The 19,897-nt window shown below is 39.4% G+C and overlaps 1 protein-coding gene across 1 annotated transcript in view; it reads right to left on the bottom strand.

The window, feature by feature from the left end:
• Positions 1 to 19,349, bottom strand: part of LOC131929218 (cationic amino acid transporter 4) — a 40,615-nt gene extending 21,266 nt beyond the window's left edge. Inside the window, exons 1-2 of the mRNA XM_059285338.1 lie at positions 19,112 to 19,349; positions 6,198 to 6,354 (exon numbers count right to left, since the gene is read on the bottom strand). Coding sequence (XP_059141321.1) covers positions 6,198 to 6,354 — 157 coding nt within the window. The 5' untranslated portion in view covers positions 19,112 to 19,349. The remainder of the gene's footprint in view (positions 1 to 6,197; positions 6,355 to 19,111) is intronic.
• Between the last annotated feature and the right edge of the window lie 548 nt (positions 19,350 to 19,897).

Consider the following 19,897-nt stretch of genomic DNA (forward strand, 5'->3'; position numbering starts at 1 on the left):
ATTTGCATTTCGTGATGTCGTGAACAACTTTTTTGGTTTTTGGAACCTTTGTTGTTTTCCCTAATTCTGTGGGGCTGAGTTCCGTTTTCGTTTTCGTTTTTGTTAATTTTTTGGTGTCCATTTCTATTTCTGGGTTGAGGCTTGTTGTTGCAATGTTTTGATATGTTGTTGTTGTTGATTCTCCGACTGGTGGCACCGCTGTACTCATAGTTGAAGTTGTTTGTTTGTCTATCGGATTTGGGAACTCTGTTGGTTGCTGCGGTGCGGATAGAACTGGTTCCTGTATTGTTGAGGAGTATTCTTTTAGAGTTATCTCTGAGTTTGCTTCCTGGCAATGATTTGTCCAATGTCTAGTTGATCCACATGTTTGGCAAGCTTGGCGTCTGCTTGGTAGTGCTATTAGCATGTTTATTGTTGTGTCTTTGTATGTGATTTTAATGTAGTGTGGGGTGTGTTGTGAGTTGTTGTATATGACGTATCCCTTTAATTCCGGGGATCCAAAATTTTATTTTAATACACCAAAAGATTGCACGATTAACTGTATGTCATCAAAATTTATTAGAAGTATGTTACAATAAAGCTAGCGTATTTAGACTTTCAAACAAAACCTACAATTAAATAGACAATAAGTAAAATATATTCTTTTGACACGCTTACATAACTAAAATTTAATAAAAATTTTACGTAATGAAATTTAGATAGTTTTATTGTTTTTCAAGAATCTCTTAGTTACACTAGGTTAATTTAGCTACTCTTGTAAAAGTTATTTCCCTCGAACAAAATTTTGGTATCTGAATTTCCAAATGGGAGATAACTCGTTGCTTAACTTTACATAACATTCATTTCAAATTCCTGCACCTTATTTTGATCGCTTACTTATAAATACGACTTTAAATTATTATTTGCTATTGTAAAAATTATATAGAGGAAAAGTTCTAAACTAAATAGTTTGGTAGGTTTTTTTAGCATTATCTAGTTGAAAAACAAACACATCTGTAGCCGCTGTAGAAAGGGAAATTTTCTAAGGGGAGGGGGGGGGGGGGAATTGTTGTAAAGTACAAAGTAGTCTAGTACAGGGGTCGGCAACCTTTTGAAGCGGAAGAGCCAAAAGTTACAATTGTCAAAATTTCACTGGTTTTAAAGAGCCACTAACATATTTTTTATTTCAAATATTTTATTTTTTTATTAAAATTATTAGTATTTGTTCAAGGAGCTGGAGAGCCGCATCTTGATATCAAAAGAGCCGCATGCGGCTCGCGAGCCGCAGGTTGCCGACCCCTGGTCTAGTAGACTTAGCAACAATTTCAATAGAATGTGATTACGCTTGCAAACTGGAATTGAAGGAATTAGTACAAACTTTTGCGACGAAAGAGGCAAGTAAAATTTGATTTTCATGTCTACTAATAACGTGTGTGCAATTGATAATAAATTAATGTCGCTTTCAATTAATTGTTTTCTTATACATATGGTTTAGCAATTAATTTGTGTGAAAGGGGGCGTTTTAATAAGTTTTGCCTAGGGCGTTAAATAACCTGGCGCCGGCCAGTGGCGGAACTAGAAAAAAAGGGCCACCCCGCAAACATTTTTTTTTGTTTTCGTTAATATTCCTAGAGAAAGTGGATACATTTTTATAACATAATAGCTGTAGGTTAGAAAAAATCTAATTAAACTGTTTAGTAATTTTGCCAAGGGAGGTATTTTAAAAATAAATTGAACTCACGCTAAAAATGTGAATGCAAAATCTGCAAGACGGAATAATTGTTGGAATAATATAATTAGCAAAATGTGAATGCAAATTATGCAGACGTGTAAAAGTACATTATTGTTGGAATATTATAATTAGCATTGATTGATAAAAGGCTATTTTTTTATTTATTTTATTCACTGAATGTAATGTTTACTACTTATAATTTTTAATCAACTATTAAGCACTATTATAGACGCGTCATCACGTTCATTTGGTGCGAAATGGTTTTAGTTATGAAACTCTATTGTACATTTTTAAAATTTAAAGTACTGGGAAAAAAATGCGTGAATTGATAAAGTGATATAGAAAGGTAGGTAAAACACGGATATTTTAAATACTGCTGGGGGTTTTATAGGAGAGGCGTAGAGAGGGGGGGGGGACATATGTCCCCGGTTGCCGACCTAAGGGGGCGCCAAAGTGGGTTGAAAAAAATGTGCGGGGGGTGGGGGGGGGGTGGAAATCGGAAGTTTGAGGGCGGTGGGAGGGTGCAAATCGAAAGTTTGAGGGGGGGGGGGGGGGGGAATTTTCAAATCAAAAGTGGTGCAAATCGAAAGTCTGAACGAAAGTCTGAAATCGAAAGTTTAAGGGGGTGGGGTGGAAATTGAAATTTTGAGGAGAGGGGGTGCAAATCGTAAGTTTGAGGGGGGGGGGGGTCAAATTGAAAGTTTTTCCCCGGGCGCCGGAAAGGGTCTGTTTTATAGTCATTCACTGTGTCAGACGCGTCCGGCGGCGCTCGGGAAGGGCGCGATTTGGCGCTACGGGCTAGACTGTGAGCAATATGCCTTTATGATTGCATTTAAATTGTGTTTATGTTATGAGTGTTGTGTTTGTTTTTTCTTTTGTGTTTTTTTTTCGTTCGTTTGTGTTGTGTTTAGTTTTGTTCTGTTCCCCAGTTGGTACATTTAAAAAAGATTTACCGTGGCGGAGCACGGGATGCAGCTAGTATATATATAAAGGCCTATAAATATAATAATAATAATTATATATATATATATATATATATATATATATATATATATAAATATATAAACACAAAATACGAACATAAGATATTCATTGCTGACCTGTTCGGGTTTTGAAAAAAAAATGTGTTTTCAATTAAAACAAATTACACATTACAAAATCATGTGATGTGTGTAAGTGAATTAGTGTGTTTTGTGAAAATCAGTTTTATTGAATCTCTGCTATGATAAGTACTCTTAACCTATAGACGGTCAAAAGAATATAAAACATGAAAGCTTTGTATAAGGAATGTTGTCTCGTGTTATGTTTATTTTTATGTTTTTTTTTGTATTTATATTAGTAATTTTAAATACATGTCCTTTTTATACATTGTCATTCTTTAGCACGTACTTTATAGAAAAATAATAATTAGGAGAAGTAATTGCTTTTTAATTTGTTTAGTTCAAATCTATTAAAATGAGCTTATGGGCACCCGTATTTAACTATTTAAATAAGTTAATAAAAAGTCTAGTGACAATTTAAGCGCAATTTCCTTAATTAATTTTTTAGAATTCACAGACCTACGTAAAAATCCTTTTGAACCTCCGCTCATTCGCTATGGTAAAATCCTTTCGAACCTCAGCTCTTTGCGCTAAAAACCTACACGATGCTCAGTTTAAAAATTCTTAATTAATTTTTTGTGACCGAACGAAAGGATATTTTTGAAAACTATCTCGGCAATATTGTTCTAAATTATGGCAGGAATCGATTGGTAAATGTTTCAAGTCGCTAAGTGGTCTGGTTGTCGAGATATGGGCCAAAAACTGCATTTTTTTTCGAGGTTTTTTGGCTTTTCCGGGAAATCCAGGAAGGAATTCCGGGAATTTTTTGGGCCCACAATCATCCTCGCAACTTGCTTAACATATTTGCTTTTGGAACTAGTCCTCGATATTGCTTCGTTGAGGAGGAGATACGACGTAAAGCTGCGGACACGCTGCGGACACACATCCATCCATCCATCCAGAAATGACGAGTTAATAATCGCAATCCCCCAGTATGGAAATTGCGCTAAAAAGGGAAATAAGTCATGGATGTGGTTTGAACGTTTGCTTATCTTTGATAAGTTTGATTATAGCAGAAAGATGACTCGGCTTTTACAGAGGTTTAAAAACAAAGGGAAAAATAATATAGAAGCGCGTGGGGTGGTGTCTATAGAATAAAGAAAATCCAACCGCAGCTACAGTATTCTTTAAAAAAAAAACATCATGTCAAAAATGCAAGAAAATTATTTTTTTTAAACAAAAGAAAATTTATTATGGTCGGCTGTGGGCCTCTAAATGGCGTGCCCCCCCCCCCCCCCCCGCATTGCGGTGTCTGGCGGCACTGGGAAAGTATAGGCGGCTGGGCTAAGTACTGACCACACTATCCACGTGTGTACAGAGTGCAGTGGCGTAGCGAGGGGGGTGCGGGGGTGCGGACCGCACCGGGTGACACCATTTAGGGGGGTGACACCAAGGCAAAAAATAGCAAAATATATAGAGAAAAGTGATAATTCCACGTAAGTGATTAATTCGAGTGTTAAAAAGTCTTTTAAGAGCAAATTTGATAATTCCCGACAAGGGTGAAAGGGGGGGGGGTGCAAATCGAAAAAAGGGAGAAGACGATGATGATTGATTACATAGTTTATTTCAGGCATCTCTTCGGGCGAGGGTCCCCCGAAAAAACGTCTACCGACCCCCCCCCCCCCCCCCAACGCAAAGTAATTTATATAGAAAATATATACTTCTACCAGTGTCCCCTCCCCAACCCCGTCGGAGAAAAAAGTCTGAAAGAAACACTTATTGATTCTTTCTCAAGAGGTGCGGCTACCATTACCTGCGCCCTGGGTGGACTCTGATCTTGCAACCAATGTTCCCTCTCTGATGCGCGGTTGCGCGGCCGCGCAGTAGTTTTTAGCATTGATTTTGTAAAATAAATATATCCATGTATACGGATTTTAGAACAGCGCGCACAGAAAATACATTTTGCACACTAGCTTTCCCCCTTAGAGTGAACGTTGCTTGCTACCCCTGTGTAAAGGGGCGGGCTAGAGTTACGTCTCCCGCACCGCCTACGTGTATAGAGAATAAACATACCTCAAGTATTCAAATTACCCCAACCGATATACGACATTGGCTGATCTATCATTAAAATTAATACTCAAGTCGGCCTATGAAATGTTATAGATCTAGCATCTGTAATATGATCATTGAAGATGGAATTCCATAAACGTTCGTTAGCCATCCATCCAAGCCCGTGTCTCAATAGATAAAGTGAATATTCCACACTGAACGCCATACACATTGAACGCCATATGGGCAAGTGGTTCTTAAATGTATTTAAATGTTGCGCTTCTTTGATGTGTCTATGTCGTTATGATCTGGTGTATGGTAGGATGTGACGTCATGCCATTGTTTCCTTGGTTAAAAAAACCTGTTACATCAATTTCACTTCATTGTGTCCTGTGTGTGTCGTGGTGTATGGTAGGACGTGACGTCATGCCATTGTTTCTTTGGTAAAAAAACTGTTACCTCAACGTTACTTAATTAAGTCCTGTGTGATGACGTCACGTCACTGTGTCCTGGTGCATGGTGGGTCAAGCCTGTGACGTCACTGTTACAACCGGGAATTTCATCGTTAGGACAGTGACCTGTTATCAGTAGCGTAGCGAGGGGGGGGGGGGGCGGGGGGACACATAAGGGGGGGGGGGGGGACACATATGTCCCCGGGCGCCGACCTTAGGGGGCGCCAAAATGGCTTGGAAAAATAAATTGAAAGGTTGAGGGGGGTGCAAATCGAAAGTTTGAAGGGGGGGGGGTGCAAATCGAAATCACGAGGGGCGGGGGATGCAAATCGAAAATTTAAGGGGGGGGGGGGGGGGGTTGCAAATCGAAATCTCGAGGGGGGGGGGGTGCAAATCGAAAAGTTTGTCCCCGGGTAGGGTCGCTACGCCTTTGCCTGTTATAGACTGTGTGTTGCTATTTTTAAACTGTATCGGTGTCCATTGTTTCATTCTTATAACGTTATAGTAGGCTGTACACGTTGAGTTGATTTTCTATACACGTGTGTACATACGATCTATCACCTACATGTGTGAGATATTTCGTCGTAGATCCTTTGTCCATAATATCATTCGTCCTGATATATTTTGTCCTGGTATCTTTTGACCTAGAGATCATTTGTCCTGAGATCATTTGTACAGAGATCATTTGTCCTATGATCATTTGTCCTAAGATATTTGTATGGAGATCATTTTTCCTGAGATCATTTGTCCTGAGATTATTTGTCCTGAGATCTTTGTCCTGAGATTATTTGTCCTGAGATAATTTGTCCTGAGATCATTTGTCCAAAGATCATTTGTCCTGAGATCATTTGTCCTGAGATTATTTGTCCTGAGAACATCACGTGACTGGGACCATCTAGCTAGCACCTGTAAACATCACGTGATTACCATCTAGCTAGCACTTACCTGTGAGCACATAAATCCCGGCACCGATCATGTGACCAATCCCGAGCAAGGTGATGTCGAAGGTGTTCAAGCACCTGCTCAAGGCCGTCTCGTGCATGTCCTCTGGGATCGTCTTGACCCTTGTGATCTTGCTCAGCCCTCGCTTGATCAGGTCCATCTGAGGGGTCAGCAAAAAAAAATAATAACTAGGGCAAGGTTGGCAGATAGTAAAGCAAAAATAATGTGTATAAAAATATATGGATGTAAAATATACATTAGATTACACTCGGTCGCTGTTCAACAGTGTTTCTTCCAGACTTTTTTCTCCGGGGGGGGGGGGGGGGGGCACCTGATATTTTCGGGGGGGGGGGGGCGGTCAACATTTTCCGAGGGGGGGGGGGCGGACATTAGTAAAAGTATGTTTGCTAAATAAGTTCTATCTCGTTCGGGGGTTGGGGGCGGTAGACATTCTTACATTCTTCGGGGGGGGGGGGGGGGGGGCTGACCCCGAAGAGATGCCTGGAAGAAACTCTGCTGCTCAAGTTGACGACTTATACAATATCTGTGTAATATAAATGACATTACACTCTGTCGCTGTTCAAGTTGACATTGTATAGAATATCAGTTTTGTTTCTACGCGCGATATGTTCTCGAGAGAAGATAATTACCAAGGGAGGTGATGAGTAACAGGTTATTGTTGGTGGAGTAATTGACGAGGGGGGGGGGTGGATTCCTAATATCAGAGTTGGGTGGACTAAGAGACGTTCTACTGACTGGAATCCGGATTCAATCTCGAGACTTCTCGGTTAGCCGTCTAGCGTTCTACCGCTACGCCACGCCCTCCCACGGCCATGTAGCAGTGACATTAAATTAGAATGGGTGATCACTTACAGAGAAAAGATATTAGATAGGTGATCAGAGTTCGTGGACACCGTTCATATATTGTAGGGCAAGGGATCTGTTTTGAGGCTCTCGTTTTTTGTGACGTCAATGAGTTCACCCAGCTCTAAAGGGTACCTGACTCTAGCTAAGGAAAACTTAACGTGGCTGCGAATACGGTTGACAACATAACGACTTCATACGCCGAGTTTACAAAAACAGATAAACTATACTTCACCTTCTATATCCATCACATTGTAACTTACTTAGATAATGTTAAAGAAAACTGACGCCCCTCCCCCCCCCCCCCCCCTCATCATAAATCAAAGCTTTATATTTCGTCACAAGAAGTAATATTCGTATATCTTGTTTCTCTTCTCGCCATGTGGATCTATTATCTTATTGACATACTGAAAGCTATTCGTCGGCCTACACAAATACACTGCTATGATACTACAGCTAGCCAATACATTTCTGAATAGCGTTTACCGCATGTTTCCATCTAGTCCCACATACATTATCATACTACAGCCAGCTAGCAAATAAATTTCCGAGTAGCATTCGTCGTATGAGCTCACTCTCCCCCACCCCCACCCAATCATTCAGCACAACATAAAAACGATCAATATCCCAGCCAAAACGGCCAGTCAACCATTGCAGATGTATTTCAAGCTGGCTTGATTTATTCTGCAGCATAACGCCAGATTCTGCTTTTAAAAAAATGTAGCACTCAACATATGTTACAACACTTTAGAAACGGCCTCGTTAATTAGCACTAAACATCTGCCTCATCACTTAATTAAACATCGGCCTAATAGTTAATTAAACTTCGGCATAATTACTTAATTTAACATCAACCTCATTATTTCATTAAACATCGGCCTCAATACTTCATTAAACATCGGCTTCGTTACTTCATTAAATATCGGCTTCATTACTTCAGCACTGGACATCGTAATGAGGCCGATGTTTAATGAAGTAAACTTCATTAAGCATCGGCCTCATCACGTCGGTAAACATTGGTGTCATAACTAAACATTTTTTCACTCTATTATAAAATCAGCTTTTAAATATATGTTGTGCTACTATAGAGACAGATTAAAGACCTAACCACTTAACTTATGGCCTCAATAATAAACATACGTTGTATCATACTAGCAACAGTGGCATGACCTTAAAACTGCATATAATATGTTGTATCACTATGCACAACCTGATAACTTGCGCACTAAACCTCATATAACGTGTGCATACTAAACATATATTGCATCTATAACTAAAGACTCATAACTTTATCACAACATATAACTTGTGCACTTAATTTAACCTCGTATAACATAATTATAACTTGTGCACACTAAACATATATTGTATCTCTATAACTAAAGACTCGTAAACTTTAGCACAACATATAACTTGTGCTCTAAGCATTTATTATATTGTATTACTTTATAGCCATATGAATGTATCACTAAACATCGTATCACAATATTTGAACACTAAATATATATGGTGTATAATTCTCTATACTATACAGACTCATGACCTTACGTCAGAGGCGTAGCGGGGTAGGGGTACATGTCCCCGGGCGCCGACCCTAGGGGGCGCCAAAATAGGTTGAAAAAAAATTAAAAGCTCATTTTAGCTGCAGTTTTGCATTATTAATATAAAATAAACGGGGGGGGGGGGGGGGGGTCGCGTCAAATTGAACGTTTGTCCGGGGGGGGGGGGGGGCAAATTGAAAGTTTGTCCCCGGGCGCCGGGAAGGGTCGCTACGCCTCTGCCTTACCTCTAAACACCGTATCACAAGACCTCACACATAAAAAAAAATATAATTACCTCAACACTTAAACACCTGTCGCACGTGACACCAAACCTTGAGTTGTAAAATGCTAATTAGATCACTGTTTGATTAATTGGATTACTGCACGCATGAGTGATTGTGGGGGCCCGTGGGCCGCATGCAGAATTTAATTATGCGGGAACCAGGTCAAGCGTGCCGGCGATCAAAGATTTTTTAATTCTCAGATATCAATACTTTTCAGAATAATAGGGAGGGGGAGGGGCATGTATGTGTATGTTAAGATATGTATCTGAGGTTGGATTTGGATACAAATAAACATGAATGGGGGGTGGGGGTTAATATGATACGCTTGTCTAAGCAGGCTTTAGTTCTTAAAAAAAGAATAATAATAAAGAAATAACTTTAGAAATAAAATGACCGAAATATTTATTTTTATCTTATGCTAGTAGCATTATAAGATAGAGGGGGGGGGGGGGAGGGGCGGTCCGCACCGGGTGACCCCTTGTAAAGGCTGACACCAAATCGTAAACATTACAATCAAAACAATGTTTTATTTTATTTTTCATTTTTAAATTTCAAAGTTGGGTAGAGGGGTGAAACCGAACAGAAAATGAACAATTATTAGAGGTGATGGTGTAACACCATCAGTTACCGCATAGGATGACACGCAACCCTGTGACTTTACCGCACTAGACGACATAAATACATCTACATTTTCACCGTAATGACGATCATCATCATTAGTTCCCTTTACTCTATCTCTCTAGAGTTATCTGTCCCGTTTAATCATCCAGGCCAAAGTTTTTTTTTGTTGTTTCTGTCAATGACATTTTGATTTCACTGTGTGGGTGGCTAGACCCACGCCAACTCCCACACTTGGCTGGGGGCAGCAGACCAGCGACCCCCCCCCCCCCTAACCCCCTCCCCCTAGTGGCGCTCTTGATTTTCTCAATGTCTGTGGGTCTGTGGTTAAATGTTGTAGCTAAATTTTGACCTATGTCTATCAATCCGATGTCGTTAAAACTTTCAATATAAATTAATTTCCGGTGACAATACGAGAATATATAATTCCAAATCTAATACCAATCTTATTATAGACAAATACTAAATTAGTCATTAAAAATTAATTTTAAGATTTCTATATTCAATGGCTCGTTAGATGGGAACAGCAACTCACCTAGGAAAGAAAATTTCGAAACCAAACAATTGATGAATGCAGCTTGTTATTCTGTGGACAAAGGCTGTGGAATCAAATCCAGAAATTAAGGCAAGCTGAAGTCTGAGCCAACTTAAAATATGACGCATAACAAGTTGACAAGTAATACTTAATTATATTCGAGGAAATTCCTTCCAATATTGTAATAAAGATCAAAGAATAAGACTTATTTTCAATAATAAAAGAAGATTTAACCGAATTAAGTTCTAACGATCGTTAAATTAGTCACGTGACTGAGGTGAGCTGATGCTCACGGATGTTTTCACGTCAGAGAGCCGACTACGGATGTTAATAATGGGCAGATAACTGTCATTTAGAATTTAGATAGCACGTTACCTTTACATAACGCGCTTTTAAGAATACTAAAACTTAGAAAATAAAACTAAATTTCTATATGAATTGAAAGACTCTGAAGTAAGAAGGACATTTTGAGGAGTGGGACAATAACGTTACAGGAGTGAAGTTTTGTGAGTTGTGTGAGTTGGGTTGAGTTGCAGAATATAGTTTGGTATTCTTGGTTCATCATCATCGTTTTTCCCCGGTCGTGCCCAAGACACACGGGGCAGATGAAGTAGAGTTATTCTGTTTCAGAGACCTCGGCATATAAAGGGATAGTATGGTAACCATTATTCCCAGCCGCCTTTGCTTTCCCTAACGTGAGGTGGGTACCCATCAGGGCTGAGTAGACTCAGTGACCTTCCACTGACTTAGGCCAGGATTCGAACTCGAGACTTAGTAGCAGTCTAGTTCTCTAGCGCTAGGCGACGTCGTCCATGTATGTTGTGTTAGGTTACAGAATGCACAGACCACAACACTAAAAAAAAATACTACATTCATCCTGGCTAGACTTAAAAATCAGGATTTTACTTCTCCCAAAGAAAATAGCGAAGGATTTCTAACAATAGTGCGGGCCATTTTATCGTTGTATTGATTCAAGTCACGTGTTGGGCAAGACACCACAGATTGGAAGTGGGTGGTTTATGGGGGGAGGGGTGGGGGTGGGGGTGAGGGGGGGCGTCTGCTTCCTGCCGTCGGGAGATATAATTTAGATCAGGAGGCGAACGAAATGTACAGCGACCCACACTAAATGTGACAAGACACAGTTCATCAGGACAAATACCAAGACACACAAGCTAAATGTGTCAAGACTCAGTTCATCAGGACAAATACCAAGACACACAAGCTAAATGTGTCAAGATACAGTTCATCAGGACAAATACCAAGACACACAAGCTAAGACACAGTTCATCAGGACAAATACCAAGACACACAAGCTAAGACACAGTTCATCAGGACAAATACCAAGACACACAAGCTAAGACACAGTTCATCAGGACAAATACCAAGACACACAAGCTAAACGTGTCAAGACACAGCTTATCAGGACAAATACCAAGACACACAAGCTAAGACACAGTTCATCAGGACAAATACCAAGACACACAAGCTAAACGTGTCAAGACACAGTTTATCAGGACAAATACCAAGACACACAAGCTAAACGTGTCAAGACACAGTTTATCAGGACAAATACCAAGACACACAAGCTAAACGTGTCAAGACACAGTTCATCAGGACAAATACCAAGACACACAAGCTAAACGTGTCAAGACACAGTTTATCAGGACAAATACCAAGACACACAAGCTAAGACACAGTTCATCAGGACAAATACCAAGACACACAAGCTAAACGTGTCAAGACACAGTTTATCAGGACAAATACCAAGACACACAAGCTAAGACACAGTTCATCAGGACAAATACCAAGACACACAAGCTAAACGTGTCAAGACACAGTTTATCAGGACAAATACCAAGACACACAAGCTAAACGTGTCAAGACACAGTTTATCAGGACAAATACCAAGACACACAAGCTAAACGTGTCAAGACACAGTTCATCAGGACAAATACCAAGACACACAAGCTAAGACACAGTTCATCAGGACAAATACAAAATGAACTAAGACACACAAAAATGTGCGTAAACAAGATCACATCTTAACGTAAACAAAAAAAATGATTTTTTTAATAAGATTAAAAATAAAATTAAAATATGTAGGTTATATAGAATACCTGTTCCCACTCCCCCACCCATTCGCTTTAAATATAATACTGAAACATCTTGGAGTGAATTCTCTCTAATTTGACTATTAAGAAGATGAAGACGATTAAGAAGATACATAAGAAATGACGGTCTGTTTAAACTACTTGTTGACAAACAAAATGCACTGTCAAACAGATTTAACATTTACAATGGGGCCCAACCAGTCGAAGCTTTTTATTAAAGTCACTATAGTCTATAGACTGGTTGGTTTGGATGTTCCTTCGACCTGAAAAGGTTACAATAAGATGGCATGGCGGATCCAACTTAAGAAACATTAAAGGCTGATGTTTGGTGATCGTGGGTGGGTTGTCACCCTTTCCATATACATGCAATTGGAACGGTGTGGTCTAGAGGTAGAGCGCTAGACTGCTAACCCGAAAGTCTCAAGTTCGAATTCTTGTTCAAGTCAATTGAACGTCTTGGAATTCACCCAGATCTGATGGGTACCTGACTCACGTTAGAGTTAGTAAAGGCAGCTGGGCATAGTGCAGGTCACATTATCCATTCCTATACCGAAGTCAAGAAACATATGAACTCCACTTCATCTGCCCAATGGATTGCAAGGTCTAAATAGGAATCTTTACTACTTTTGCTATTTACATACATATATATACATTAAAATATACATATTCATCTACAAATATAAACACATACGTACATATTTTCATGCGTATGTGGTGTGTGCGTGTATTTTTAAAAAAATAAAAATGATGGTAAAGAAGTAGGCTATAAAAACGTTGTTGTGATTTATATTTATGGTTAGCCGGTAGCGCCACCACCTCCTGCCTCCCTCCCCCCCCCTCTCCTCTCCCCGCCCCACGCCTTCCGCCATCTAGATCGATACTATGTTGATGGTACACTGAAATAAAATAGTCTCTCTCCGGCGAGTCGCAGTGAATCAATCAGTCGGCAGTATAAACAATGTAGGACAGGAAAATAACATCTTGGGTCAGGTAGATGAAACAACAAAAACAAAACTCGTCAGACTTTTGACTTAGTATGGAAACAAATATTGGGAAAAAATATTCCTAAAGAAATGAAAATGCTTTTTGCAAGAAAAGAAAAGAACTAGATCTAGCTTGTGAACGAGTTTAAAATATAATTTTAAAACAAGTCTTGCCACAGAGAAAGTGATATAAAATGTGGTATGGTGACACTAGGGGAAGGCAATACGGTAAAGTATCAGTTAGTATCACTATAAAAGACCATTTTGCAGGTTTTTTCTACTAAAAAAAACAAACATTCGTCTTGCTCGTTCTTATTAGTAAATGTACTATTGTCGGTCACAATTCTTTTAAGTCGACATTTTTGTTCTTTGAATCGCTGCTTTATAAACAACTTACACTAAAACATGGTTTAAAACTGAAAAGTTAGTTTTTCCCCTTTTAATTGTTGTACAACTATATTAAAACAACTAATGTACCTATAATCTTTAACCGACGGTGTCCAGAACGCCGTCTCCCCTTCCTCATAGAGTTTTCATTTCTTCCTGTCTTTGGCAACATTCTTGACAATTCTCTGAAAGGCGATCCGTTTATTTCTAGCTGTTTCTAGACTAAGTCTCCACCATCTCCCTAGACCTTCTACCCTTTCCTTTGTGGCGTCCAACTTTGTTGGAATCTCTTCTGGCTTCATCAAAGGATTTTTTTCAATCACTTATTTAATGGCTTCCATTACCATTTTAAGTAACTTTTAGTTTAAGGTTGTGTTAAAACAATGGACGTCTTTTATCCTTTCAGGCACCAAGAGTGGTTAATAATCCAGCGTTCAAACTACTGCGGTAGTTGCTTCCCATTATTCACCACCAAACATACATACATGTACACCATTTTTTGTTTTGCATTTTATCATTGTAAGGAGATTCCGAGCATGGTACCAGCGTTAAATTTGATAGGTACTTTATTACGTCATTGTTTCTTTCAGACTTTTTTTCCGGGGAGGGCGGAGGGATGGGGGTGGGGGGCTGCTATTGTTAAAATTATACATCTTCTCTATAAATTCTATTAAGTTGGGGGGGGGGGGGGGTACACGTTATTCGTGGGGGAGGAGTCCCCCGAAGAGATGCCTGAAAGAAACTCTGGATTTACACAGACGTACATTACACCCATGTATAGTCATATGTACGTGTATGGGTAGGCATATATGCGTGTATGAGTAGGCATATATGTGTGTATGTGTAGGCATATATGTGTGTATGGGTAGGCATATATGCGTGTATGGGTAGGCATATATGCGTGTATGGGTAGGCATATATGCGTGTATGGGTAGGCATATATGCGTGTATGGGTAAGCATATATGCGTGTGTGTAGGCATATATGCGTGTATGTGTAGGCATATATGCGTGTGTGTAGGCATATATGCGTGTATGTGTAGGCGTATATGTGTAGGCATATATGCGTATATGTGTAGGCATATATGCGTGTAAGTGTAGGCTTATATTCGTGTGTGTACGCATATATGCGTGTATGAGTAGGCATATATGCGTGTATGTGTGTAAGCAAAAACGAAGTAACGTAAAAAGACAGGAACTCCGGCATCATGAAGACGCACACCATCAGTTCACACAACGACATGTCTATGTTATAGTCCAGCAACTAATGTTGTCCGTGTTTTAATAGAAACACGACTAGGCACTCTATTAGCCTACGGGATGTGTTGAAAATAGAATTTAATACACCGTTTCTCTCCCTTCAAACAAATTAGGAAGAGAAAAAACAATATTTTTCTATTTAAAAAATGTTTTAATTTAAGGCAGTTGACATTTAAATATGCAAATCTAAACAATCCGAGTTGTAGACTGTCCTGAGTATTTTTTTCCCCTGGATTTTACTGGCATTGATTCCTTGCCTTGGATCTAATTATATCGGTTTATTTATAGCGATGGCGTCATCTATTTTTAAACCAAGATGGCGTTTACAAAATAACTCATTCTAATTTTTTTTTCCCATTCTCATTCATTTTATATGTTTAAAAAAAATGTCAAATAATCGACCGAAAATATTCTAGAACTGTTACCCATAATATTTAATTCCCCAGTGTTTGTATGTGTTTAGCCTGCGCGGGGAGCATACCGTAGTATTACATTTGTTTTGGTTTTGTTTCAATCGATATTAAAAAATTGATTTCTGACTTTATTTTTTTTTCGGTTGGGAAATGGACTGGACATTTCTTAATTAAAACAGCGGCTCCACAGAAAATCAATCTATTTTTTTTCCAATACCAGTACCCTTTTCTGTTGTAATTAATCCGCCCCCCCCCACCCCTCTATTTAACAAGTTTGGTTTTGCAACAATTCGTTCGGTTATAATTAATTCAAAGTCTTTAATATGGAAGTAACAGTATTGCCTTACAGATGTATTCAAACAAAACAATCTCTACGTAAATGATAAACAATATCAGTTGAGAAAAGTATACAAGATCAACCGTTTATACATTATACCTAAGTAGAAGCGTAACTAAGGGGTGAGACAGTCAGCATCATACAAAATACGAATATCATCAAATATAGTATACGTTCCTTATTTACTACAGTCTGTGTGTGTGGTGGTGGGGAGGGGGGGATAAAATAATGATGCCACACAAGGAAACAGAAACCATAGCTACGCTACTGCAGAGGCGTAGCGACCCTTCCCGGCGCTTGCACCCCCCCTCAAGATTTCGATTTGCACCCCCCCCTCAAACTTTCAATCTGCACCCCCCCCCCTCAAACTTTCGATTTGCACACCCCCCTCAAGCTTTCAATTTGCACCCCCCTCAACCTATCAATTTATTTTTCCAACCCATTTTGGCGCCCCCTTAGGTCGGCGCCCGGGGACATATGTCCCCCCCCCCCCTCGCTACGCTACTGCGCCACTGTGCCTATGTAATATGAAAATAAAAACCAATAATTTGTAATAGTTGCGCAATAAGCCTTTATTATCCCAACACGATTATGAACATTCAACACCTGTTGGCGTCTGCTCATGCACTGGCCGTTACTAAATTTTTCCTTTCCGACCTGGGACGGATGTTGAAATCATGTTTTTGTAAGCTCGATCTAATTAGGTTAATGCTCGTAATTTTTAAACTCCACTAATTTCAAGTAAAATTATGCCACAAAAAACAGGATTTTTTTCCCTACACATTGATACCAATTGTGTGTCTCTAGCTTCATTAGGGGCTAAGATATAGCCTTTTAAAAATGTGTGGGCGTGGCTGAAACAGCTTAGACTCTAATCTATGAAGGGATAGTGTGGTCAGTGGTCAGCATTATGCACAGCCGCCTTTACATTCCATAAAGTGAGTCAGGTGCTTTTCAGAGCTGGGTGGACTTTAAACGTCAAAAAAGACTCAAACCCGGGATCCGAACTTGAGACTTAAGGGTTAGCAGTCGCGCGTTCTATCATCCGGCAACGCCCTTCCATATTTTCTGTTCGATATGTCTTGTCACTGATCACCATTATTAAAAACTAATTTAGTTAATTCGTCGACAGCAACAAATGAATGTTTTTCCAATTGTTTTAAGAGGATATTTATTTTTAACTTTTCTAAACTGTAGAAACTACATGACACCACATGATAAGAACAGACCAGTGGGGGTGGAACGAGTAGGCTAATCGGGCATCAGGTCTAGGCCCCCAAATATATAGCAACCCTTCTAAATGCTCATTTTTTTTTAACGTTAGTGAATTTGTTAATTTTTATACCAAATACTTTGCAAATAAATGTCCTTAATACATTTATCTCTCATTTAGAAAATAAACCGGTAGTGATCTCCCCTAAACTTTCTCGAATATTCTTATATAAAACAACAGGGGATGGTAACTGGGGATATAGTTATGATTTTTAATCCATTTTAAATACTGAAACTTTTAAAAATAGAATAGAATCTCAGTAAAAAACAATTGCGCACCAAGCGAACGTCTAATAAAGGTGTGTATAATAGTGCGCAATAGTATTAGTACTTATAAATTTACATTAGTTTTTTGAGAAATCGGAAGTAGCGTAAATTACTACTTCCGGTCAACGGAAATTACTCAAAATTTAACAGAAGGTAGAGAATTAGATCTTTTACTTACATGTGAAATTTCATTTATCTATCTGAAATATTACTCAAGTTATAGGCTTTTGAAAAATTCAAAGTAGAAAAAGTACCACTTCCGGTTGTCGGAAATCGCTCAAAAGTTGATACGGATCTACGATTTTGATATAATACTTATATATGAAATTTCATCAACCTAGCTGTAACGGTACTCAAGTTATCGTGTTTACACACGGACACACACACAGACACACACACACACAGACATACGGACAAGATTGCAAAATTATGTTTTTTCCGTATCAGTGAGGTGTAAAACGTCGAGATTTGTAAAAATCTCGATTTTTTTTTGCACGATTACAATACTTTCTCTATACTACGTATATACGAGAAAGTAAAAACAATGTAAAATAGATACTTTCTAAAATATTTTAAAAGTCGTTGATGTAATCGTGTATGTAGTACTCAATTATGTGACTGCCATTATCAAGAATTTCTAGACAAACACCTGACATAAACCCCATTTGAAAAAAAAAACCATACGCGACAAGAAAAAAATAAACCCTGAAATAAACCCTTTTAACAAAAAACCCTCAATTTTTTAACTAAACATATATGGCCTAACAGTTTAGATGCATTTTGTTCGTATTTGTTTACAACACGTGACCAAAGACGGAATATGGAGTGAAAAAAAGACAACTTTTGTGTTACACAATATATCCACTATTCAAAATATTAAATCATCTGATTCCAATTTTTTAAAATATGTTGCTTGACCGTTTTGCTTATTGTTTTAATTAGTTGTTTTTTTTTAAATGTAAAACGAATAATTATGGCTGAGATAACTGTTTGAAAGGGTAGCACTTAGCAGTCTTCGCAAAAATTTCTAAGGATAGATATTTTACATAAAATGTAAAAAAGTCGAACTGGCTATATCGGTTCACCTCAAATGAGAGCAGAGGATTGTCCAGGCAAAATAAGCTTCGATAAAAGAAATTCCGATAGTATAGCTACCGACAATATGGCTCTCGTCAATATTGGCGGCTCCTAGTAAAGTTCCTTTCCGAACATGGCGTCCCTCGGTGCAGATGAAGCAGAGTTCACTGTTTCTTGGCCAGTGTTTCTTCCAGACTTTTTCCTCCGGGGGGGGGGGGGGCACTTGAAATTTTCGGGGGGGGGGTCAATATTTTCCGGGGGGGGGGGGGGGCGGACACAAGTGAAAGTATATGTTTACTATATAAATTCCATCTCGTTCGGGGGGGGGGGGGCGGTAGATGCCTGGAAGAAACTCTGTCTGTGACCTCGGTATATGAAATGATAGTGTGGTCAGCACTATGCCCAGCCGCCTTTACTTTCCTTAACCAGCAGCCCATCAGAATTGTGCGGTCTCAGGGACGTGCTCGAGACTTTACATTTGAATGCACGCTAGCTAGTAGTAGATCTGCTGTTATGTATCATTACTGGTAGCCATATCAGCTGTAGAATTTTTAAATACTAGATACAGATTCATATTAGATCCAGATTCTACATCTATTTTAGAAGTACATAAATAATTTAAATACTAAATACAGATTCAGATAAGATCTAGATTTTACACCTATTACTATTATTCGTATTCGTATTTAGACTCTACTCTATGTTTGATAAACTCATGGTTCTGATATCAACCTGATATCCATCTATAACAGTTTATTACCATCTTCCTAAACCCTCGCTCCACCCATTTATTACACTAACAGCTGTTTCCTGCATGAAATATGTGCTATATTTTCCCCTTGATCTGAGATCGATATTAACCGGCAAGACGTTTTCAAAGCCGGTTCACGTTATCACAATATATATTGATCCGCTGTCAATTCGAGTGTTCGCGCGCGCACAAAAAGTAGTACCAGAAATAGAAACTCACCGTGTGTTGGTGGTGTGTTCACACAGCTCGCCCGACTACTTCCTGTCTAGTGAACACTTGATGCTAGTGTGTTAGAAAATTTGTAAACAAACTCAGCACACGTGTGTACACTCCAGCAAAAATGTTTATTTTTAGCTCTCCATCGTATCCGCCTGCCCGGCCGTTGCGTCCGTCCAGTTCTTCTACCCGGGATAAATTATGTTTAAACGAAATCGGCGCGGGAGGTTGAAACTGGAAACTCCGGCGTCTGCTGATAAATCTAACCAACGGCGCGAGGGAGCGGGCGAGTCGTGCTCGTGGGTGGCGGGGCGGTGGTGTGTCACGCGATGACTGCGAGGGGTCCCTGAGTCCAACATTACGTGGGATGTCAGCATTAATAGGTCGCGGGTGGGAGAGGGGTGGGGGGGGGGGGGGGGGGGGGGGGGGGAGGGGGAGAAGATATTTTAATTTATTGTCTCGTCTAGACATGGGCGTCGCCAGATATCATTTCACCCCCCCCCCTCCCCCGATGTGCTTGTGTGCAGTGTTTCATGTATGTATCTCTCTAGGAGGTGGGAAGTTCTACTCAGAACAAATAGAAACAATATATAATTAGTATATACAGAATATATACTTCAACCCATGTTCAACACTCTTATCCGTCGCTTCAATATCCTCCCGGTAGCTTCTTCTCCACCCCCTCCCTCCCATCCTCCTCAGAAGTTTTAAGTTTTAAGTGCCTCCCGGAAGTCACATACCCCCCCCCTCCCCGCTTTCAGAAAAAAACGTCTAGTAAAACGTGCGTTA

The sequence above is a fragment of the Physella acuta genome, unplaced genomic scaffold, assembly GCF_028476545.2.
Source record: "Physella acuta isolate Inbredline_101_S28 unplaced genomic scaffold, ASM2847654v3 ptg001600l, whole genome shotgun sequence".
NCBI classification, from domain to species: Eukaryota; Metazoa; Mollusca; class Gastropoda; family Physidae; genus Physella; species Physella acuta.